The sequence below is a fragment of the Seriola aureovittata genome, chromosome 3, assembly GCF_021018895.1.
Source record: "Seriola aureovittata isolate HTS-2021-v1 ecotype China chromosome 3, ASM2101889v1, whole genome shotgun sequence".
Classification (NCBI taxonomy): Eukaryota; Metazoa; Chordata; class Actinopteri; order Carangiformes; family Carangidae; genus Seriola; species Seriola aureovittata.
Window position 1 is genome coordinate 10192208 of NC_079366.1, and position 24711 is coordinate 10216918.

A 24711-nucleotide genomic window follows, 5' to 3' on the forward strand; every position below is an offset into this window, starting at 1 on the left:
ACAACAACCGGAGTGCCTAGGGTTGCCATCCGCCACATTTAATACGTGTAAAACTAAAAGTTCCAGGTACTTTTTGGTCGAAATGTGGCTGGGGTAAGGTGAATATCCATAAGGTGGAGATGGTGCTTGTGTGTAAACGTATGTGTGTGTGTGTGTGTGGTGGTAGAAACTGCCTAATCTTAACCCTTATTAAACCATTTGTTTTGTAGTTTTCAGGACCGGCCAAAATTACCTCACTATAATGGTTTCAAACCAATGTACACACACAAAATAACCACACAACAACATGCACACACGTAGCACACACACATACACGCTGTTGATTTTACTTACAGTTGCTCCCATACCCATGTTAAAAAGCTAAGAGTTAATTAATATAATTAACCAATCAGAATCAGCTTTGTCCATTTCTGCCAAGATTATGTGCTCACAGCACCTGCTGGGACACTGGTTGCTATGGCAACTGTGGCCACCAGGGGGAGGAGGGAAATATTCACACACAATCCCCTCTTTAACCCTATAGGCCGCAGCTTTTAAGATGAAACTTGTTCTGAAATTGGATCACAGAGCGGAAAACTATAAGTCGTATGGAATAAAAACTCTTCTCTACAAGTGTCCCAAGGCTTCAATAAAGACAATGATATATTATATGTGTACTTACAGTTTACAGTTGAGTTTTTATTACACTGAAAATTCCCCTCAACTCAAGGCAAGAGCTTCAGAGCTCAGTTTAACATGGGCGTCAATGGCAGCTTTGGACAGTGCTCTATTGTAAAAGTTATCACAATGAGACCAACACTGGGTGATAGAGGACCAATTTCTCTGAGTTTATATATATAAATTAATTATTTAATAATTGTATTGCAATAATTAATCCCAGTAATGCTGAATACAATCTCTCATTCAACATTTCTTTCATCAGTTGCGTGTTTCTGAGCTTTACTTTCCATATTCAAGACAAATCAGCATCCTCTATAAAAATCTTTAGGATTATAACAAAGTTGAACAATTACTTTGTTGGAACAGAAAAACTTACTTACTTATGTCATCAAAATTTAGAGTGGTCCAGATTCCTTAAAACTCATTAATGCGCTCCTTATGTATGTTTTTTTCCAATGTTCTAGGTGTGAATGTGGTTCTAGTCATTCACTCCTCCCTGTCCTCCTGTTGTTTCACCTGAGCTAGCCGCCGTCCCTGGACTCATTTTGACGAGTCAAACAGTTTACTGCGCAAACGTCAAGGGCTTAATCCGTAAATTCTGTTTCCGGTTCTCTGTGCGAACTGCAGCAGCAGCATGTGCATGGCAGCAAAAGTGTGAGCAGACAGCTTAAGTACAACACCATAACCCATACTATGCTGAATTTGTGTTCCAGTGAGAAGGGTGTGCCATAGCAGCAGCCTCAAGTTGACTGCCTGAACTACCTTGCAGGCTTTGCTTCATGGCACTTTCATGGTGATCAATGTAATAGCTGTTATTATATTGCACTCTGACCCACAAATGTCAACCTCGTGCACAAAAACATTAGCATTCATCCAATCGACCAGGTTGTCAAGATATTACAGTCTGGCAAAGTGGTGGACCTACCAACAGAACTTTTAGCCATGCTGCTAAGAGCATGATTTAAGAGATTTAAGATTTATTTGTGTTACTTACAACAACCTGTACAGCTCTGATATCATCCACACTTTTCTGTTGATGCTTTTTTCTTCCAAGAAGATGATGCCCCCCCCCGTCCCCCCCCCCCCCCCCGTCCCCTTTCCAACTTCTGATTAGCTCAAACTAAACTTAAATTTGTACCTAACCCATCAGAATTGACTTTGTTTCTCTATGGTGGATCAGAAGAAAACTCCATCATGTGTCTGTTACATTATCTTTGTTTGTGTAAGGCTGATCTCATTTCTACACCATGAACATGGAAATGTGACAAAACATGATCTGAATGATCTGAAAGCAGAAAGCATCTCCAGCAATTACTCTGTTCCCAAAATATGTTGATTGAAGCATCTCGCTTTAACTTTGTTAATTAGCATCGTCCTTGAGGGTTTCTTTAGTTTTTCTCTCAGGTGCAACTGACTTAGAGGCAACATCTTGACATGAAACGCTACTCGTCATCAGTCTCAGGGCTTAGTCATACTTGTTCTTTGCATTTTGATTTGCATCGTCTCTACGTCTCTGCTCATGTTATTGTTGATATGATTCATCTGAACACATGTCATTTCAGGTTTCTGAGCAGCAACGCTCATTCTGGCAGCTTCTTACAATTCTTTGGATGATTGAGTTTCGATAACTTCCACTGCAACCAACCACAGCATCAATGGCGAATAGATTTCGCAACATTTTTTCCAACTGTGTCTGTGATTGTGCTCACATAGCAACTGCAGATTCAAGTGACCAGATGTTTGCGAGACAGCAGTTGGATCAGATTGGTGCAAACTTGCTTTTTCCTTTACTGTCTATCAATCATGTGAGTTTGTTTCTTCTCTGTCTTTTTCTTTTTTCTTTTGAACCGTGATTTATTTTGAGATGAAAGATGACACAACCACAGCTCCGAAAAGAAAACGGTCCAGCGTTGAAAGAAAATTATTGATAATGTCACATTTGTGATGTAAAATATTTACTAAGTATGGTACACTTCACTATCAACTTTCTTTTAAGCAGCCTACCTTATTTGTTCTGTGCATGCATTTTTTGTAACACTTTATAACAGTAAGCACACAGGTTGGCCATCTTTAAACCAAATTATAAAGTCAAAAGGAATTATTATTAAAAGGAACATTCATAATATTGCAAAATAGGTTTATTTGCTTTCTTCATAGTTAGTTAAGAACAGTTCTCATGCATGTTTGGTTGATATGAAGTTACTCCCAACAGCCAGTTAGTTTAGCATAAAAACTGGAAGTTGCAACCTCACTAGAAGTTGCTGTGTGTTCGCTGTCAACCTCACGGTGACAGCAAGACTCCGAGCAGTCGTTACTTCTGGCCAACAAATATTGCGTCACATGACCTTTCAAACTCAAAAGATATAACATGTTAATAAGTGAGCTTAAGAGGTACTGGTAGGTGGATATAATCTTTGGACAGAGCCAGGCTAAACTGTTTCCCCCTGTTTCCAGTCTTCATGCTAAGCTAAGGTAACTGGCTGCTGGCTGTAATTTAAAATTTAGCGTACAGAAAGAGTGGTATCAATCTCAACAAGGCACTAATCCGATTCATCATCAAATCTCAAATATTTATCGACCAGGTTACAGAATTAATTTATCTATCTATCTATGATTCATTAAGGATTTCATTTTAATGTATCCTTCACATACAACCCTCATTATTTTGCTGTTCAATCTGGGTTTGGTCTTTCTGTGACTCACCATGTTTAATGCTGCAGGCTATTGATCACCAACTGAATAATTAATGTGGTTCCGCAGAAATAATACAGAAATGCCATTTTGAAGTCTGAGCTTTGGAAATCTGAAATCTGTGTATGTGTTTCTGATCTGTGCATGTATGTGTGTGCATGTGTGTTTGTGTGATTAACTGGTTCTCCTGCCATTAAAATGATTGTGCACACTGTCACCACCACACATCTTAACAGCCTGTCACGACTGGAGTCGCATGTTTTTCTCAGTGATAAGCCCTGAGATGATTTGACAGCTTTTGTTTGTAGTCTTTGAGGGAGAGAAAGATTGAAAAAGAGGGAAGGAAGGAGGTTGAGGAAGCGATACAGGAGAGGCAGAAGTGACGTTTGTATTCTGTATAAACATAACTGCTCCCTTAAGACATATTTCATGAATTAATTCCATCTAGTAGCTTTTGGCTTGTTTATTTGGATGTTAATTAGCTGTTTTTGCTTTCCTAATGTCTGTAATTATGATAATGGGCTAATATAAGTGATTTTGGAAGTGTGTTGTGAGTGTGCATGGCAGTACATATCTGTGTCTGCCTGTGGGCCATATCTTAATATGCATACAAGTGTGATTTCCACTTATGACTCAGTTTTTCTTTTGTTTCTTGTTTCATTTTTTGAAGCTCTAAGTAACTCTATAGCATCAGACATGAAAAGCATTTTATCTCAAAGCACATGCCAAGAAACGCCACGCCATTTTTGCATACATCTACGTAATGCTGTGGAAAGAGAGAGACTCTTGTTCAAGAGATGTGGGCATTGCGCTATGACTCAGAGAAGCAGTTAGCGAGGAAGAACCATAATTAGTTTAATGATATCAGTAAACATACACTTACATTAAACCCAGCATACTACAAACAGATTTCAGCACTGATTCTCTTGGTATTTATCCTTCATAATGTAAGAAGTGTAAGCCACAAATTACGGGTGGTTTCCCACGGCTCAAATGATTTCCACAATATAAAAAAGGTGGTCAGAGGATTAAAAAAAAAGGTAAAGTAATGAAGTAATGAAGGCAGCAGAGTGGCAGAGTGATGTGTTTTATTGCCCTGTGAGCTGTGAGCTTTCCCCCCATAATCCGAACACATTGGGATTTAAAATTGATCTTGAAAAAGGAGCAGGGATGAAGGAATCCTCACAGCAAGAAACCGCTGTGAAGTTTGCGATTGATCCCAAATTTGTAAATTCTTTTAATCTTTTGCTCAAGTATGTTATAGTAACTGTAACATATATGTTACAATATTTACTCAGCATCAAATGGATGTTTGAGAGCAATCATTCATAACAATCTATAGCAAAAAGAGCAGAAAGATCTTTCACAGTAAAACCCACGAGTACTTTCTACTGAAGTAAGAGAAGGTGGTCTAAGCTGCCAAACTGTTTAAATTACAATCTTTCCTGCTCTTTGTTGCTATAGTGACTAAGACTTCTAACAAAAGATGCTTGCCGCAGAGACCCAATCAACATCATGTTGCATGTGTGTGATAATGAACTGTGATATCATTGATAGTGTCATAGCTCTTGTGGTCCGTCCTCTACCCACTCCTTGTAAATTTTTATCCACTTTAAGGTAATAAAACTATGTGCTGCATTTGCATACAGGACACACAAGGCTTTAAGCACACCCAGTGCAACTCTGTGAGCCACATGGCTGACTCTTCAAACACATAATGATGACCTTGTTTACACACAGTCAGCTTCTGTGGTGCTCTGCTGACTGATGTACGCTCCAGCCCTGTGAAGTCTACAAATGAAATTTTTTTCCACACAGTGTTGGCCATTAGTTATTTATGATGCCCTTCATAACATTGAACGTTTGAGAGGAACCCTCATTCTGTTAAGTTTGTATTCCACGCACAGTTACGCTGGAGTGCTCGGATCACAGATGGCCCAACGTCTCGGAGGTTATGTAAATCATATTGCAGAATCAGATTATATTGTGATATATCGGTATATTTGTAGATAAAATAGCCATACAGGAAATTCTTTTTCTGAAATGCCTGAAACATCAGGTTTCCCCACATTGATGCAAAAAATCCCTCTATAGCCTTAACGCAGACCTGCTCAATGACCTGCAGCATGGCCCACAATGGCCTCATGCACCACAAGATATTAAAGGGAAAGTTAGTGGCAAAATTTCTGAAGAGTGACACATTTCAATCATCTCATGGTACATGACATAAAAATATTGTTTAAACTTTATGCAGCCTGTAACTCACAGTCTGACTAAGTAAAGATAATGCTTTACATTTGTGAATGCTGGCCCCTTTTATTGTTTTTATGCAACAATTTTTACATTTGTTTATTTTTGATTTATTTTGATTTACTGTTCTTCTTTTTAGGACATAATATGAGAGAAAACTGTGGATGTGAGAGGAATGACAAGAGGCAATAGGCAGATTTCTGCAGGCTTGTGGTACATTAATTCATGTATCACTTATCTTTTATTAACCTTTCACAGGAGCAGTGATTTACTGGATGAATATCTACTCAAGATAAACACAGAATCACAGCAATAAAACAGACTTGCATGAAGTTTTCATCTTACTTTAGTTTAGTTTTTTATTTATTTGAAAGGGACAATGCAATTTAACATAGTTTCACGAGTTCATGTGTTGCACAAAGAGTTTATATCTATTGCTAATTCTCAACTCCTGTCCCTAGTCGGGCTTTTACATGTGTAATGTAATTAAAACAGTCCATAGCAAATGATGTTGTGTGTAAATTATAAGTTTTATTCCTTCCCTTCACTAATCTTTACTTTGTCCTTCTTCGATTCCATTTCTCTGCTTTCATTTTGTGTGTGTGTGCACTTGTCCTTTCAAAGTGCTGACTACCCTCTTCAGTGATGGGCGTTTCCGACAAAGAGGGTGGTTTTATGACCCTCCTTAATGAGAGGCAATGTAACTGCCAGCCCTTGCATAATATGACAAACTGCCGGTCGAGTGTTCCCCTCGGTGTAACATATTTAAATAACCACAAAATTTATGAGCAGTAAGAACACTTAAGGAAGTATGTGTGTGTGTTTTTCACGTGTGACATTTTAACAAAGCATACTGGGAGGAAAGGGTGGATTAGACTGGACAGTCGTAGAGCAGAAGTTGCAGGGATGATGGTCACACTGGTGATATGGGAGGTGAGACTCCGAGAGACAGACAGATTGTGATACTATAGGAGAATGTGACCTGAGGAGTTGAGAGTTTGATGGAGCGCTTTTAATGTGCAACATTAGGATAAGTTCTGAAAGAAGGACAAAATGCTGTGCACACTTCATATCCTCCCAAGGAAAGGAGGAGGCAATTACAGCAGTGAATTTCAATGTGTGTGTGTGTGTGTGTGTGTGTGTGTGTGTGTGTGTGTGTGTGTGTGTGTGTGTGTGTGTTAGTCTTTAATTGCTCTACTATCTGTCTTCAGGCATTCAGGAGTCTGTGAAAACTTAATGTGCCCCTGAAAAAAAGATAAACATCAGTATATTAAAAAAGGTATGTGAGCGAGCAGGTGAGACTCAGTTTACCAGATGCTGTTTTCATCTTTCATAAGTAAATCAGATTATGTCTCAGTATTGAAAATAATTCACAAGGCAAACAAAAGGAATTATCCGTTGGCATATTCAAATGCACATACAACGGTGATGGATGTAGAAGCCAAAAAAAGAACCTTGCTTGTTATATGTTCAGAGACATTTCATCAGTTTTCATCAGGATATTGTATGCCTACTACTTTATGCAATAATGAATGCACTCAGGCTTAAGAGCTGCCTTTATAGAGGTGAGTATTGGTGAGTTTTAGTACCCGCAACTTTACAACCCATAAAATGTAAGATTTAACCAAATTAATTTAAAAAAAAAAAGAGCAGTAAAGGGACAGGAAGCTGTTCAGCTGAACAATAATAGATCTCTACCGCCCTTCTGTGGATATCAGTTGTAACTACAGTGATCAATGCTGGACCATCAGTCCCACAGCACAAATACATATACAGTTATATGTAAAGTCATATCTTGTATACCCACATACAGTATTGAATCAATGCTGTTTTAATAATAATGATAAACTTTCTTAATGCAGATCAAACTAAGGTTATGTGTTAGAGTGCACTTGGAGCCCCATTTGATGATGAATATATGGTAGACACTGTATATTACTTTAATGTGGAGCTTTAAGAAATCCTGTACGTTATTATTTTTTATGGCCCAGCATCAGTAACCCTTTCTCTATATTTAAACTAATGAATGATCAGTTATAAGAAACACAGCTGACTATTCACTCAGACAAATTGAGAGTTAATATTTTACACTGCACTGTAACTTTTATTCTCCTGTTTTTCCTTTTTAGCTTTATTTTTATTTCCAAATTCAAAACTTTTTCGATCGTATTTAAATGTCTTTTTACTTGTGTTGCTATTATATTCTGTCTTGATGCCTTTTTATGCTCTATGTAAAGCACTTTGAATTGCCTTGTTGTTGAAATGTGCTATACAAATAAACCTGCCTTGCCTTGTTTTTTGTGAATCTGTTGGCTGTGTTACAACTTGTTTCAGGCTGTGGCTGTGGCTGAGGTACTGACTGGTTACTGTGCAGACAGCGGCCGGTGGGTCTCGTGGAGTTGGCTGTAGGTTATTTGAGGTAAGGAAAAGAAAATGCAATAAAAACAAATCTAGTCAATCTTCAACCTTAAGTCCAGATACTGTAAATCCACATCGTGATCACTTGTGATTGGTGATTTCATTTAATTATCTCTGATGTTTTCTTTGGAAAAGGCTGACTGCTGAAAGAAAAGGTGGGGGAATGCCATCCCATTTGCAGACTATCACATTCTGCTTCCTTCCAGGCTCTGTTTTCAAACTTCCTGTTTCTACAGGCAACAGCACAAACAAAATAACAAGCTGCTTCCAAGCGATGTACAACTTTCAATTGGTTTGTGCAAACAAAGTATTCACTGAGGACACTGAGGTCATGTCAGCTTGCGAGGTGCCCAGGCACAAACTATTGCCTTTAGATATAGACACATGTCGAGTCATAGAACCAAGTTTGATTGATGAATACTGGAACTGGGCATGTCAGGGCCCAACATCAGTTATGACATGGATTGTATCTTTGTGTTCCAGGGAAAAGTCTTTTCCCAAAAGCAGCGTAAGACTCAAAACCAGGACACAATGAGTGCGTGTAAACAATGGCCACTTGTAAATTGAGATTTGATTATACTCCTCAGCAGATAGATTCGCGTGTCACAGCAGTACAAGAAGCAGTCTAAAGAGGTAACAGATAAATAACTATTTCAAGTGAATAAATGCAGCAGAATAAGAATGCTGTTGTTGTCTGTCCCCATACGTTAAAAAGTAGTTCGTAGGCTTCAGGGCCTTTCCTATCATGCCTGTTTCCTCTGGAATAACCCCGCTGCTGACATTAGACCGTCTGACATTGTTAAGGCTCTAGCTTACAGTTAGTAGCCGTTTCTTTGATTATTTGAGGCCTTGTACCTGTTACCAATGTCCTGCCACTGGTCGGTCTCTCTCCTATGGGAGCAGTGGTTGTGCAGCTGTTTGGTGACATATGGAAGGTAATCTATTTCCTTCCAGATCCATATCATTCATATACTGTATGGTTAGTCTATCTGTAATTTTGTAATCCTACTGTAATTTTACTATGTTGCTCTATTTACACATCACCTATTGTTTGCATATCTGTTCATCCTGGAAGTGGGATCCCTCCTCTGTTGCTCTTCCTCAAGACAACTTAAGGAAGTTGTTGTTTTTCCTCCCATTAAAGGGGTTTTTGGGGAGTTTTTCCTTGTCTGAACCGAGAGTCTAAGGACAGAGGGGCGCTGTACAGACTCTTAAAAACAAATTTGTGACTTGTGATATTGGGCTGCATGAATAAAACTGGCTTTATTGATACTGAGGCAAAAGTTCACATTAGTGCTAGTCCCTGCATGCCAGTGAGTCAAGCTCATGCCAACATTAATCCTTTATCCAGGAAATAACAAAAAAAAAAAACCACACCTAGATACACATTTGCCACAAGTTAACATGCTATTTGTATATGATTATAACCTATGTGACAGTTTATTCGGCATCCTTACATCTAGCCATCATTCCTTCACAGGCTAATGTCAGCCAGATTAAACCAGATGTTACACATGGTGCAGGCCAGTGGCTTTTCGAGGGCCTGAATCAAGCTTTAAGGTCGTTTATCTCTTCATTCTTATCAACCCCACAACAACCGGTGTCTGTTCGGGCTGTCTTCCAGCCAGCCAGCCGGCACAGGCAGGCTAATTTTCCGGCCGTGCCCGGTTCCCGTTGCCATGGAGATGACGTCATGCTGCAGCACCGGGATGAACGGCGCAGTCGCGGACGCAGGGAAGGGCGAGACAGAGAGCTTACAGCGCAGCCACAGCGCCTCCGCCATTCAGACACTGTTGACTGAGTCGGGAGGGCCAGGACGGACCAGCCAGCAGACCCGTCGTCAGCTTCCAGTGTTCCCCTGCAGCAGCAGCAGCAGCTCTCTGTGAGACTCCCCACACCGCAGCGACAACATGCGTGAGATAGTGCACCTGCAGGCCGGGCAGTGCGGGAACCAGATTGGAGCAAAGGTATGAAAACACGCATGCAACCCGTTGGCGTATTACCGACCTGTTAACTGCAGTCGGCTTAATGTGATCGAATTTAGTTTATTCTTGTTGCTGCCTACGTGTCTGCTGTTAAGACGTCATGCTGCCCACAGGAAATACTAAATAGGTCAACACAGTGGAGTGGAAAGTGTTGTATAAGACTGTGGTGAACGCAGCGTACAATAGCATCCTTTAGGATGGGCGGTGGCGAGCAGAGACATCCCCGCTGTTGTCACTTGATGCCCTTTAAATGAGCGCATCCACCTTAACTGAGCCACTGTCACAGAGTGTGTCTGCGATGTAGTTGGTGTGTGTATTTCAGGGGAGATTGTTTTTTTCTGTTGCAGTCAGAGTTTTGACACTCCTGTGTGTGTGTGTGTGTGTGTGTGTGTGTCTGTGCGTGTGTGTGTGTGTGTGTATGTTTTTCTTTTTCTTTTTTTCCCCCTTTTTTCGGTGGTGGTGGTGGTGGTGGGGGGGGGGGGGGGTAGAGAGAGAGGGGTGTGGCTCAGAATGCACTGGAACGCAGACAGGCAGTTTTCAACACTCATGAGATCATATTAAATTAAGAAGTACGCCTATTGACTGATATTTTAATACCATCCCTGCATCAAATAATGGGTTAGGCATTAGCCTCATTTCAAGTAGTAGTTCAACCAATCCTTTAATGGGATCTGTGAACCTGATTTAACATTATTCTGGGCCTGCAGCTGGCAAGTTTTTATTTATCCATTAATCTGTGGATTGTTAAACAGAGAGATAGAGAAAACTAGCCATCACAAGATGACATCGTGAGATCGCCTGTTTTATCTAATAAAGAGTCCAAACTCCAAAGATAAAATTTACAGTTATGTTTAATAGTAGTGGCAAATCTTCGCATTTGAGAGGCTGCTACCATAAAATAGTTTGAAACTTTACAAAAGACTTAAATTATTATTCTGTCATCAGATTTGCTGTCAGTTGATTTTCTGTTGAAAAGCCATCGATGAATTGATTGCTTCGGCACTGTAATACTCACTTGGCGAGGCTGCTGCGGCTCAACAAGTTGACCAGGATGTACAGGGCAGTATAAACAGCAGGCCATTTACCGCACGTTCCTGTGTTGAGATTTTAAAATGTCAGTAGTTAAATTCAGCCTGAATTATACAAGTTTTTATTAACTTGTCTCTGCCTAATCTCACCCATCGACCCGTCTGTAGTTCTGGGAGGTGATCAGTGATGAGCATGGCATCGACCCAACTGGAACCTACCACGGAGACAGCGACCTGCAGCTGGACAGAATCAATGTCTACTATAACGAGGCTTCAGGTCAGGACTGCTAAAAAAACACTGTGAGCTTCTAATTTTCTGTCTTTTCTTTTCTAATAAATAGTTTTGACACATGCATTTGTGTTCAAGGTGGGAAGTACGTGCCTAGGGCCATCTTAGTGGATCTGGAGCCAGGCACTATGGACTCTGTCCGCTCCGGCCCCTTCGGACAGATATTCAGACCTGACAACTTTGTCTTTGGTATACACGATCAGTCACACACACGCACATATGTTGGTTATTACACAGGAAACAATAAAATCATGTTAATTATCAGTTTATGTGCCAGAATTGCTGCAGTCCATGTTGACAAGTACAACAGTTTTTCAGTTTAAATGACCTTTTGGCTTGATCCATCAATTTGAATATTGCAAGAGTAAATTGTAATTAATCCATTCCTTTCAGGTCAGAGTGGAGCAGGTAACAACTGGGCCAAGGGCCACTACACAGAGGGAGCTGAGCTGGTGGACTCTGTCCTGGATGTGGTGAGGAAGGAGGCTGAGAGCTGCGACTGCCTCCAGGGTTTCCAGCTCACACATTCCCTGGGCGGTGGTACCGGCTCTGGCATGGGAACTCTGCTCATCAGCAAGATCCGAGAGGAGTACCCCGATCGTATTATGAACACCTTCAGCGTTGTGCCCTCTCCTAAGGTACGGTGATTATGTCACACTTGTTTTTGGTACTTTATTCTGGCTCTTCATCTCCCTGACCTTCGTATGTTCTGCCTCCAGGTGTCAGATACAGTGGTGGAACCCTACAACGCCACGCTGTCTGTCCACCAGCTGGTTGAGAACACAGACGAGACATACTGCATCGACAACGAGGCCCTGTATGACATCTGTTTCCGCACCCTCAAACTCACCACACCCACTTACGGAGACCTCAACCACCTGGTCTCCGCCACCATGAGCGGGGTGACAACTTGCCTGCGTTTCCCCGGCCAGCTCAACGCTGACCTCCGCAAACTGGCCGTCAACATGGTGCCCTTCCCTCGTCTGCACTTCTTCATGCCCGGCTTCGCCCCCTTGACCAGCCGGGGAAGCCAGCAGTACAGAGCCCTCTCTGTGCCTGAACTCACTCAGCAGATGTTTGACGCCAAGAACATGATGGCCGCCTGCGACCCGCGCCACGGCCGCTACCTGACCGTGGCCGCCGTGTTCCGTGGCCGCATGTCGATGAAGGAAGTGGACGAGCAGATGCTGAATGTGCAGAACAAGAACAGCAGCTACTTCGTGGAATGGATCCCCAACAACGTCAAGACGGCCGTGTGTGACATCCCGCCCCGTGGGCTCAAGATGGCGGCCACTTTCATCGGCAACAGCACAGCCATCCAGGAGCTGTTCAAGCGCATCTCCGAGCAGTTCACTGCCATGTTCCGCCGCAAGGCCTTCCTCCACTGGTACACCGGCGAGGGCATGGATGAGATGGAGTTCACCGAGGCGGAGAGCAACATGAACGACTTGGTGTCCGAGTACCAGCAGTATCAGGACGCCACAGCAGAGGAGGGAGAGTTTGAGGAGGAGGGAGAGGAGGAGGTGGCCTAAGGCTAAAATCAATCATCATTTCTCCGCTGCACTCATCATAACTCTATCCATCCGTCCATCCACTGATTTCAGGCCTTCTCTGCTCTCTTTCTCTGACTTTTATTTTTATTTCCCAGCTCTCTTGCCCTTGTATTCCTTCTGTTTCGTCTTCTCTCTGCCTCTCCTCTCTCTTCCATTGAGCCCCCTGTCCTCCTCCAGGAGCAGGATTCCCAATACTACACTGACCCTCCCATCTCAGTGCTAATGTAGAGGTAGCTAACACAGGTGTGCTTGTGGTCTTTTGTCAGTAGCCTTCTGTTAATGTTCATTTATCATCATCAGTCATGCAGTTCCATACCTGGGCTAATTATTCAATAAAACTCCCTGAAATTTGATCACTTGTCTAATTTGGCACTGATTGAAATAAACTTATTGGAAAAATATGCCTTTGTGTTATTGAAGTTTTCCTGTGTGATAGATTTTACATTTGAATACATTTTAAAATTATATACAAACAAATCGAGGAGATAGCTACAGTTTATAGTTATAGAAGTAAAGCTCACTCTGTAAATCCTTCTGATAAACCTTTACAAAAACATACTAATCTTGAATGAAATGGACCAAACACTGTATCAGCAACTTTTGAGGATTCTACTCTGATTGTCACAGTATGAAGCAAACCAAAATGGAGACCTGCATTGTGTAGAGATTAGGCAGTGTTGCTTGAACACCACAAGGAGGCAGTATGAGATCTGTGTGTTTCCCTGAGCAGGATGTGGACACCTGATTGTCTCTTTTCCACTTAAAAAACTGTAACGGCAAATGCTCTGTTATAATGTAAATGCCTATCCTGTTTATTTGAGCAATAACTAAACAAACCGTGTCAGTTTTCCATATATGGCTATATGAGATATTCTCAAACCAATGCATGTCTTTCAATGTAAATCAAGCAATAAACAGATCCTAAATAGCAGCTCCCGTGTTCTTGGCACATCACAAAAGGATTCATGAATTGTGGGTACCATTTCTTTCATGTGTTTATTAATGACTGTTCTTTAAATGATAGATTATCTGGCAATGGCTCTAATGTAGAGATGAAAAATGAAATCAAAGGTGGAGAAAATAAGGGGAATTTTTTTATGCAAATAACAATGAGGTCACAGAAATGCAATTTCTATAACAAATTTATATATATTTGCTATTTATATATTTGCTGCAGCTGCTCATATAGATACATACCATTTTGATTTGAAAAAAATAATAATTACAGGCTTAGTAAAGGGCAAGCAATGGGAAGTTAAGAGGAGAGAATATGAATAAGAATTTGGAGAGGTGGTCTTGTAACAGACGTCATATGCATACATTGACACAACACACATAATGAGATAGATCAGGAAGTGTTCTGTCACTCCTGCGCTTATTGTGCAGACTGCTTCCTTTGCTGTTAACCGCCTTATTAGTTTATACTGTCGCTACATTGGGGAGGGGTGGGGGGGATGACCGTTACCTCACACACCTGCTGAAGATCTCTGGACAAACACATGGACACAGACACATTCAGACAACATGGGCTCCAGACTGAAGTAAGTTAATCGTGTCATTTGAGTTGAACTTCCATCATCATCACTCTGCCCGTCAGTCTGTTCTTGTGGTTTTTATTACTTCCTCTCACAACTGCACAGGAAGCTTCCTGCAGCAACTCTGTTGCCCTGTATCAGTTGCCATACACTTCATGGTAGACGCATTTTTGTTCAACGCAGAGCAAGACTCTTTTTCGATTACATTCAACCAGCATTTGAATATTTTAATGTAATCACACTCAACTCTTTCTGTATAACGTATCTAGTCACTACTGAATACATCACATTTTACCCTTGTCTTTAAAAACCTATTTTATATTAACCTGCGAGCAGAATCATTTAGGTTTTGCAGAATTGTGATTTCGGTAATGTATAGTCTATATGTACTGTATATATATATTTAATTATGCAGGCCCACTGGAATGTCTCAGTATTAATGTGACCATGTTTGGTCGGAAACACACTGTAAATATAATCTCACATCAGAGTCTGAATCTCTTTCCTGTCAGACAAAACCCTGAGCGAACTTTCTACTGGTTCTTTGAAGCATCTTGCCCAGTAGCCAGAGACAAAGGTGAGGCCTCTGTCTTCTTTCCCAGCAGCGTAACTGGGCCCAGGTAGTATTTGCAAATACAGTGTTTTCTAGCATGTGTTTCAGCCTCCATTGAGTACTAGAAGTGTGCCATTTGCGACAGCACAACTCATATCTGCAGAATGATTTGTAAGTAAAAGAGAAGTAGATTAAAATTGTTCCTCCTGTGACTCTGTTTGTCATCTTCTTGTCATTTTCCTACGTGACACACCACACCGATCTGACTGTTAACCACCAGCTGAGATTGGCTTCAATCACAAAAAGACACACACTAAATAATTTCTGTCTTGTAAATGGTAAAAATGTAATGGTAAAATGTAAGACTTTGTGTATATGAAGGTGTTTCTGTCGAGCTGAGAGTTGCTCATACTTCCTGTCATGTGATCAGTCTAACCACACAGCCTGTCTAGTCATACTTGAAGGAGATGGGGGCATGTTGTGGTAATCTGACAGCCTGCACAGCTGAGCGTGAGCTGAAGGGGTTAAAAAACGTTTTGTTTTTTTGTTGTTTTGTAACTTTTATTGAATTTGCCCAGTTTATAATTCGTGTCACTCATTTACTCGTGTACAACAGAAAGACTTTGCCTCACTGTGTATTCTGTAAAATACAAATAAAATGGAGAATGTTTGGAGAACTATCAATGATGTTCATTCAGTTGTTTTGATATTTCAGATCCTGGTGTACAGTTTCAGTTTCCAGAGGACTTCAGTGATGAGGTAGCCACTCATGGAAACATACAGCATAATATTTGTGGATGTGTTGTCCGGTTGAAATGATCATAGCAGCTTGTTTTTAGCCTCATTAGCAGCATGGCTCTGGGGATTGTAATGTCAGTCAGTTGGTTCGTCTGGATGATATATTGACTATAATACTGCAACAAAATAATAATATTATGATGAGGTGCCATGCAATGTTAATAGACACTCATGGTACCCAGAGGATCAATCCTAATAACGCTGCTGATTTGGTGATTTTTCTTCTATTCCCCTCATGAGGAACTGTAACAAAAATTTTACTTTGCAAAACTAAACTCACATTCCCATTAACCTCAGCTGTACCTTGCATTTAGTACCAATTAGAAAATGTCACAGTGCTGACATATAACAATAAGATGGAGATCATGATAGAAATTATACCTACTAAGAATCAGGACACTTCTGCAGAACTAGCTGACGAACTTGAAGAATTTCACTGTTGTTTTGGCGCGGGGTCTTCATCAGGGTGAAATCACTGAAACACGTTGCTGAAAGAAGACTCTTCCTTTTAGACAGTTAGTCTTTTTTTATTTTTTTTATTTGCTCCTTTGTTACTTGAGCATGTAGTTGACTGAGGTAACAACAGCACACTCCACTTCATGTTTCATTTTACACACACAATTATGTCCCACTTTCTAGGAGTCCAGTCAAATATTGCCCAGATTCTGCTTCCCATATGACATACAAAGGTGAGTACACTGCCTCGTTGGCTCTTTACTCCATCTTCTAGCTTGTTTGTTTTTCATGTGTCCACCTATCACTGCATTCGTTTGCTCAGAGTGAGGGATGGAGTGGCCGTGCAGCACTTTACTTTTGTTCTGACTGACCTTGAGGGATGCCAACGCTTCGGCTTCTGTCGTCTCACCAACAGCACAAATACCTGTCTTTGCATACTCAGGTACGTGCCTGGGGTGTGAATGCATGCATGTGTGTGATGTGTGTGTGTGTGTGAGTGTGTGCATGGGGCCAAGTTGAACCATGTCTTTAACGACATGCTAAAAACCACTTGTATTCAATGTCATTACAGCTATCTTCCATGGTTCGAAGTGTTTTACAAACTTCTCAACAACTTGGCTGATTACCTGACAAAAGGACAGGTGAGTTTCCTCTGCTTGTGTAGAACAGTTTTGCTCGTGTATTAGTTTCTGATTGATAGTATCATTACCATAACCGCCATCCTCTTCTCAACAGACCAATGAGATGAAAGCGCTGCTGGGCGCCCTCTACGCGCAGCCCATACCACCGGCAGCTGGATCTGTCACTCTACAGATGGTAAATCTCTAACTAGCCAATAAAAACCTGCGGTCATACCTGACTTAAATGGCTGTTTTTCTGTCAGTGGTTAGCGTGTTGTGTTTTTTTCTGAGGGAGAGCAGCTATTGGTCAGCACAGAGGTGTCCCATCCTGTTGGACACCCAGAGGGGCAAGAGGGGGTGAGTCCCACAGGAGTTCATGTGGTCTGGAATAATACCAGAGTAGAGACAGACTAACTCCTGCTGGAAAACTTCAGCTGTCTGTGCTTGATGGCTAAACCTGATGTGTGTGGACTAAAACCTTTTCTCTCACCCCAAAGCCAAACTTAATACGATTAACATCTAACAGTCAATGTGACGTTTGGAACAGTTGTAACTGTATGTATCCATAACCCATGAATAACCCACAATTGTACTGACCCCACAACAAATGTTTTGTCTTGCGAGAAATTGCCTCCATGTGGCTCAAATCTACAGCTGTGTGTATTTTGAGGATTTTTGTTTCAAGAGTTTCATTCCAAAATGGAAAATCCTCCACTTGAAAGAAACATTCAATCATCTAAAGCAATTTTAGAGCGTGAAAATATAGAAAGTATTATTGAAGTTGTAATCCATACGATTTCGGTCCTAATTGATGTGGAGACACCCATGGTTACCGTGGTAATGACTTAACTCTGGTTTGCATTAGCAGTAACTTAATACAGCTCTGATGTGACGTGAAGCAACTGAAGGCAATTTTAATTCAGTGCAGTAATGGCAGTCTACGCCGCTAACAATGAAACCTCTACATTGAGACGTAATTACTGAATGCAAACACATGAATGGCCATTGCAGAACAAAATGCCAACCAGAAATAGTATCTTAAGCGTTATAACTTTAACGTTGTGTCACAGTAAAACATAAACTTACATAAGATCACTGTAGTTTGCATCTAGCATTGTTCTTTACTGGATACAGAATTTTGGAATGAAACCCTGAAGTCTGATCCTGTAAACTTTGATGCATCTATGTCTGTAAGATGCTGAACATACTAATCCCACTGAAAACAAAACCTTTTTCTTAAATCCCCACAGTTTTCTCAATCATGTTCTGTTTCACTCGTTTTTGACCAGGTTCCATACTTCATTGCTCCAGACCCCAGAAGTCTCCCTTCCATTCCTGAAAACGTGAGTATGTTGTATGTTGAGTATGATTAAACTGAATGCTTGGTTTGTAGCATATATCCTTTACAGAGCAGGTGGGCTGTTATTTGTGCCCTTTGCCCGTTTAAACTGATATGTGTGTGTGTGTGTGTGTGTGTGTGTGTGTGTGTGTGTGTGTGTGTGTGTGTGTGTGTGTGTGTGTGTGTGTGTGTCTGTGTGTGTCTGTGTGTGTCTGTGTGTCTGTGTCTGTGGGTTTACCAGAGGAATTTGACAGAGCTGATTGTGGCAGTGGATGTGGGGAACCTGCTCCAGCTCTACGCCAGCATGCTGTTTGAGAGGCGCATCCTGATCTTTGCCAGCAAACTCAGCACTGTAAGACGCACATCATTCTTCCTTACTTGTGTGAAGACGCATTTTCATTCTGTGGAAACCTACGCTAAACCATATTTCAACTCTTACCTGTTAGAATTCACCTAACCCTTGTGAAGACCACCACTTTAGCTTCTGCTAAATGCAACCACAGGCAAACATTACTCACTGCAGCTAGATAAATCTCCATTGTACTGTCTTGGATTCACACATTGGCCACCACATGCGGCCTCTAACAGACCACACAGGCATGTTTGTGTCTTCTGTGTGTTGTTGTGTTGTCTGAAACGAACCTCCATTTTGTGTTGTGTGCAGCTGACGTCTTGTGTGCATGCACTCAGCGCTGTGTTGTACCCAATGTACTGGCAACACATCTTCATACCTGTCCTGCCACCCCACCTGCTGGACTACTGTTGGTAAGAAGTCTGTCTATCGAGCCAGCTAGCTATCATTGACTTTGGATTCACACATTTTTTGTATTTGGTTACAGTGCACCTATGCCTTACCTAATAGGGGTCCACACCAGTCTATCTGAGGTAAAGTACCGATTAAAACTATTTCACTATGTCTCACAATTTACCAAATCTATGAATCTACCACATTTGTCCCCGCAAATGGACAAATATTATAATGTGTCTTTGCGTCTGTCTGACAGAGGGTGAGGAGTCGTGGGTTGGAGGAAGTTGTGATTCTAAACGTGGACACGAACACAATAGAAACCCCCTTCGACGATCTTAAGAGGATACCTTCAGATGTGGTAATAAATAGTCTGTGTCAGTTTGTATGTGTTTGTGTGATTGTATGTGATACTTCTTGTTTCCCACTTAACATTCATTTTGTTTTTATCGTGATGGAAAGTGTGACTAAAATGTTATTTAAATGCTTTCTAAGATTATGGTCTGTAGCATGGAATCAGGTGACACTTGTTAGCACAGGAACCACAGGAACTAAACTAGGAAATAAAAGTATGCATTCCCTGTTGCATTTCCACCACATCTGAAGAATCATGAAGATTAGGTAAATGAAATCATTAACAACAGGAAAAAAAACATCTCTGTCATTTTAGATTAGTTATTGTACTGTAAATAAATCCCATTCAAGTTTGGGATGCTCAGCACTTGACACTCTCATGAATAGAGCACAGCAGTAGCACCGTAGGTTGCTCTGAATTAATGTCCTAGCTGTGATTGTAAATTTGCTTGCAGATGTCCGGGCTGAAGGTGTGTTTGAAACGTCAGGCTGTGTCTCCGGGCTCTGGTGTCTCACGGGCCTTCCTGAAAGCTCAGGCGCTGCTGTTTGGAGGCTACAGGGATGCACTGCAGGGTCACAAGGTCTGTCACTCTCAGACTGGCTTTTTGTAGGTTTAAGTATTTGTATTTTTAATAATGAAACTAACAACAGTAGAGTGAATAATTGATAGTTTGTTAAAATATATTGCTTTCACTTTAATATATCTCTGATTTAATTATCTTATTTTTAATACTCATTCTTGTCTTTAGTTGTGCCTTTCTCTCTCTCTCTCCTTCTTTGCAGGAAGGTGAAATATGTTTCAACGAGGAGCTGTTTCTGGACCACAAGTCTCACAGTATGAGGCACTTCCTACAGTGCGCCATTCATTTACAGTTCTTCAAACAGGTATACCCTGTGCCTCATGTAGTTTGGCTGCCCCCTGCTGGACAGATACTGCAACTCTAACACTTGAGAAGGGCTTGTCGGGCAGAGAATTAAAGTGAAACAGTAAATAATAGTTAATAAATTATAGATAAATAATAATAAATGAATAAATAATAATTGTGTTGGACACCCTTTGATGAAGAAACATAGACTAACGAGTTGCACCTAGTCTGGGTTGTTATTTACACCCAGTATCTCGACATTTCACATGGTTCAAGCCACAGGATTGTATCTTGGTTAATAAAGTTCAATTTGTTGTGAATTCATTGGGACTATCCTGTCCAAGTGTTACATTAGATTGATTTTCATATATTTAGATAAAAAATAAATAAAATAATATCAGTTTATATATTTTTTTAGTTCATTGATGACCGCCTGGATATTCTGAACAAAGGCAATGAACCAGATGACCTCTTCGAAGATGAGATCCTTAAGTGTGAAACAACAGCCGGTGTGTATCTGTCTGTGTGTGTGTGTGTGTGTGTGTGTGTGTGTGTGTGTGTGTGTGTGTGTTCAATTTTCTACGACTCACTTATCACTTATCCTCTTTGTATTTTTGTTTCGTTTTTGTTTTGATTATTTACAGGAAGAGGCAAATCTTATCAGCAGTTAGTTGGTAATTTAAAGGTAAGTTCTTTAAATCTTTATTGAAACTACTTTTACATTTGAGCATTTGTTTCCCATCCTGTTAAAAATAAAAGTGTAACACGGATGGAATTTGCCCTTTTGATAGAAGGGGGGAGGAGCGCTAATCCTCAACATGAAGTCAAAGGCAAACATCAGGGTGAGTGCAGGCTGAGGTGTTTTGGCAGGTGGGGAGGGCAGGTGAAGTCTGTCTGCAGTACCAAAACAATTCTCTTCATTGTTTTTTTAATCTCTCCCAGGCCAAAGGTCTCGCCAGGTCTGGTTTGAAAAACTTCCTGATGCACAAGGTGGGCTTGTATTTATGTGGGCATGTGTTTCAATAGGTACAAGTTCTGCTGTGGTTTTACTGTAACACTTTTTCCTTGTGTGTGTGTGTATGCATGCATGTGTGTGTGTGTGTGTATTGCAGACCCATGATGAAGAACACACCCTTCAAAGAGGAGGGTCAGTGTCGCACCGCCGTGCCCGATCTGACTGCCTGCAGAATCGCCTGCCCATCACACAACACTTTGGGAAGGTGAGATCTCTTTCAAAACAGCAACACTTCTCATTTTCATGCACCATCTGTAAATCTCATTCATTTTTAAAGTCTTAATAAATTGGAGATACCATCCACTCATATTATATTCATGACCTAATCTGCCTGTTTTGCTTTTTTTTATATTTTTTCTTTGTGCTACTTTTGTTGCCCTGTGTCACTGTGATTCACCCCAACATTTGTCATGTTTGTTGTGGGGATGTTGCGTTGCGATCCCTTTGCTTTGTTACTATGTTGCCTCATGTCAGTCACGTCCCCGTCGGCCTGTTAACAAGGTTAGGGCTCCAACGGACCAGGAAGACATGAAGGACAGTGGAGATACATGGGATGGGTGAGCAATGGTGCAACGTAACTGAGTAACCTGATTAAAGTACTGTACTTAAGTACAATTTTGAGAGTAGTTTCATTTTCTGCTGGTTTATACTTCTATGTCATTGAATTTCAGACAGAATATATCAAATTGGCTCCATATCTAACTAAATGGCTCCAATCTACATAATAAAACAGTGAAGGGGACCATTCTGCATAAATAGTACCTACTATTTTTTGCCGTTAATAAGTTCAACATTCTGATGGAAAGACTTTTATTGCTACTTTTACTTAAAAGATCCGATTACCTGTTCCACCAGTGGGGTTGAGAGACAGAGAAACGGGGAAAGGCAGGAAAAAGATTGTAATACACAGTATGTGTTTTCTTGTTTGTGCTGTTATGTGTGTTTCCTGCTTGTTATTAGGGCTGTGTCTGGGCCTTCAGTTGAGCCTGGCTCTGAGCCCCAGAAGGATGAAGAAGAAGGGGAAGATGCACTGCTGTGTGACTCGGAGGAGATGGATTTGCTTGGGGAGATTTTTGACACACTCAGCTCCCGGAGCTCCCATGACCGTGGCCTGCTGTACGGCACACGCAGCCTGGATCTGTTCGCACCAGACAGTCATGACTATATCACAAAGGTAAGAAGTGAAGGAACTGACACACACACACACACACACACCCACAAACAGACACGCATTTCTTGTCTAACATGGGCTGTTGCTGTGTTTTCCAGCACGGTCCAGCCAACCCCAGCCAGGAGAGCCTGTCACTGTCCATCAGTGGCAGTGGCAGCCTGCACAGCTGGAATCTGGAAACCACAGAGGAGCTGTCAGACCTGACGGGGGACTCTGATTGGCTGTGCCAGGACACCAGCCTACGAGAGGAGGAGGGGTCAGAGAGTCTGCTGGCAGCATGTGAAATGGGGGAACAAGAGAGGGGACAGAATGAGGGCAGAGAGAAACAGGAAGAAGTGAAGGTAGCAATAAATGGGAACCAAGGCGAAGACATAGACAACAGAAATAACTTTAAGGAAGTGAACTTTGAGGAAGAGAGAAAGAAAGATCAAGAAAAGAGAGAGAGTTTAGGAGAGGAACCTGTGAAAGAAACATCGCAGAAGCAAGAGGATGAAGGGTTAAAAGAGAAGAGGGAAGATGAGAGGAATCAGTGTGAGGAGGTTGCTGAGGCACGAGAAGCGGAAAGAGAAACAAATAAAATGCAGAAAATTGTAGGAAGAGAAGACAATGGAAAAGAGAACCAAGAGGAGAAAGACAAAGACGCGCAAGGATCTTTAAACAACCTGAATCCCCTTGATCCCAACACAGTGGAGGAGCAGCAAGGACAAGAGCAAATAGCCAATCCAGAAACGTCAGGTTCTCCTGGCTCTCACAGCCTCACTGCTGACCCTAAACCTCCAGCAGGTCAGGAAAAAAGGAATGAGGAAGTAGTAAAGAAAGAAGAACAAGAGATAACACAAGCCCCCCCTCCTCCTAAAGTACAATCTGCTGTGGCACGCTTCCAGTCTCAGGCATCCAGCCAGAGCTTACAGGCGAAGTCTGGGACCAAAAGCTTGGCCGAACCTGGGAGACCGTGCAACCTGTCGCGGAGCAGGGAGAACACACAAACTCACCCGCCGTGGGACTCAAATATATCTGAAGAGAACGACCGCTCAGAGGCACATGAGGAAGGCCCTTCTCCCATCAAAGTGTCTGAACTTAAGAAGAGATTTGAAGCTTGAAGGATTAAGCTGTTGACATTGTTTTTTTTTTTGTTATTGTCAACAAATCACATGAAAAAGACCAAAATCAATAGTGTGTATGTCTCTCTTAATATTTCCTATACTACCCATCTCTCCAGCCCGTCTGTGACTCCAGGTCCAAGCTTGATTGTTGCTGGAGTAAAGAGTGCATTTACTGGAGACTATTTTCAGCCATAGATTTGAATATTTACAGCAACAGGGCGCTGAATGTGCGACTGAGTCAGTGTGTCAGTGGCAGTGACTCGCTGCCTCAGTGCGACACAGGGATTTGTTTCTGATAGTTTTCATTGGATCTGTTGACAATAAGGAAAACAAAGAAAAATCAACAGACTTATCGTTGGGGGCACAAATTTGCTGTCAGGTGACTTTGCCAACATTTAGCAAATATTTAAACAGATTTCTGAATATTGTATACTTGTTGAAATGATGGTCAATTGCTCTTAGAATGGAGGAAACTAGGCAGCATGGCTGAAATAAAGAAATAATGAATTTTTTAACAGTGGGGACATGAAAAGGTTTGCAGATCAGCTACTGTATGATGGTGCATTTATAAGTGAGAGTATTCTACAAATACATGTGTGTGAGATAGATAAGCTCTCCACCAGCTACTGCCCAACAACTGACAAGTTCTGAGGATAATTACTGTTTTTGGTAACACAGTATCTAAATAAATAACTTAAAACCTTAATAAACTTAACATTTTGAACATCCAAGACATTTTCCCCCTTGCCTTCAATGCTCTAAGACAAGGGATAGAAAGAGCTGTAGTACTGGGTGTGCACATTGGTTTATTAATTGAACACTGTATCATACACATTGGTTAAGCATGAAATCGAGCTTCTCCAAGTTGACATAAAAGTGCATCATAGTCACCGTCACTGTTTTTAAATCAATCTCCTTTGTGGAAATAGTGTAAAAGACTATGTTTTATATATAAATACACAGAACACACAGTACAGTAAAAATAAGAATGCGCTTTGTACAAATACAAAACATGCTTCAGCTCATGTTCCCCATGCAGTGAGAGTGAAGGGAGTGTCTGTTAAGATAAGGAAATAACAACAGAGAGCGAACACACACAACATATTTACTCTTCTCATGCAGTGTAACAGGTGGTGGAATTGACAGTCTGATCAGTCTGTTGTCACTGGGAATGAAAAGGTGCAGCACAAACAGTGTTCAGTGTGTTTGAAGATTTCTGGTGCAAAAGACAAACATAGCTGATCCCCGAGGACAGCAGCACAGGCAACGACAGAAAACAGGA

The 24711-nt window shown here is 41.3% G+C and overlaps 2 protein-coding genes across 3 annotated transcripts; both read left to right on the plus strand.

Annotated features, from left to right (window-relative positions):
* Positions 1-9742: 9742 nt before the first annotated feature.
* LOC130166081 (tubulin beta-4B chain-like) lies at positions 9743-13805 on the plus strand. The gene is made up of 5 exons (XM_056371418.1): positions 9743-9986; positions 11201-11309; positions 11400-11510; positions 11715-11959; positions 12041-13805. Exons 1-5 carry the CDS (start codon positions 9930-9932, stop codon positions 12851-12853), a joined length of 1335 nt encoding a protein of 444 aa, XP_056227393.1. The 5' UTR covers positions 9743-9929; the 3' UTR covers positions 12854-13805.
* Positions 13806-14236: 431 nt separating this feature from the next.
* On the plus strand, positions 14237-24160 carry dennd1c (DENN domain containing 1C). 2 transcript variants are annotated; one of them, XM_056371416.1, is made up of 23 exons: positions 14237-14415; positions 14922-14986; positions 15678-15721; positions 16400-16449; positions 16539-16658; positions 16788-16857; positions 16952-17032; positions 17128-17193; positions 18126-18179; positions 18417-18527; positions 18840-18940; positions 19015-19060; positions 19180-19281; positions 19730-19855; positions 20058-20159; positions 20559-20649; positions 20785-20825; positions 20932-20982; positions 21083-21130; positions 21253-21360; positions 21630-21712; positions 22116-22329; positions 22425-24160. In XM_056371416.1, the coding sequence occupies exons 1-23, from the start codon at positions 14399-14401 to the stop codon at positions 23424-23426; spliced, it is 2793 nt and encodes a 930-aa protein (XP_056227391.1). In that variant the 5' UTR covers positions 14237-14398; the 3' UTR covers positions 23427-24160. The 2 variants fall into 2 exon arrangements, with proteins under 2 accessions (XP_056227391.1, XP_056227392.1); XM_056371417.1 differs by lacking the exon at positions 17128-17193 and having other exon boundaries at positions 14244-14415.
* The last annotated feature ends 551 nt before the right edge of the window (positions 24161-24711 follow it).

What these genes read in the sequence shown, in the direction of transcription:
- LOC130166081 (XM_056371418.1), top strand. Translation starts at nt 9,930, where the DNA reads ATGCGTGAGATAGTGCACCTGCAGGCCGGGCAGTGCGGGAACCAGATT. An exon ending in GGAACCAGATTGGAGCAAAG is followed by an intron (nt 9,987 to 11,200) that starts GTATGAAAACAC and finishes ACCCGTCTGTAG; the next exon opens with TTCTGGGAGGTGATCAGTGA. An exon ending in ACCTGACAACTTTGTCTTTG is followed by an intron (nt 11,511 to 11,714) that starts GTATACACGATC and finishes CATTCCTTTCAG; the next exon opens with GTCAGAGTGGAGCAGGTAAC.
- dennd1c (XM_056371416.1), top strand. An exon ending in TAAGTGTGAAACAACAGCCG is followed by an intron (nt 20,650 to 20,784) that starts GTGTGTATCTGT and finishes GATTATTTACAG; the next exon opens with GAAGAGGCAAATCTTATCAG. An exon ending in AGTCAAAGGCAAACATCAGG is followed by an intron (nt 20,983 to 21,082) that starts GTGAGTGCAGGC and finishes AATCTCTCCCAG; the next exon opens with GCCAAAGGTCTCGCCAGGTC.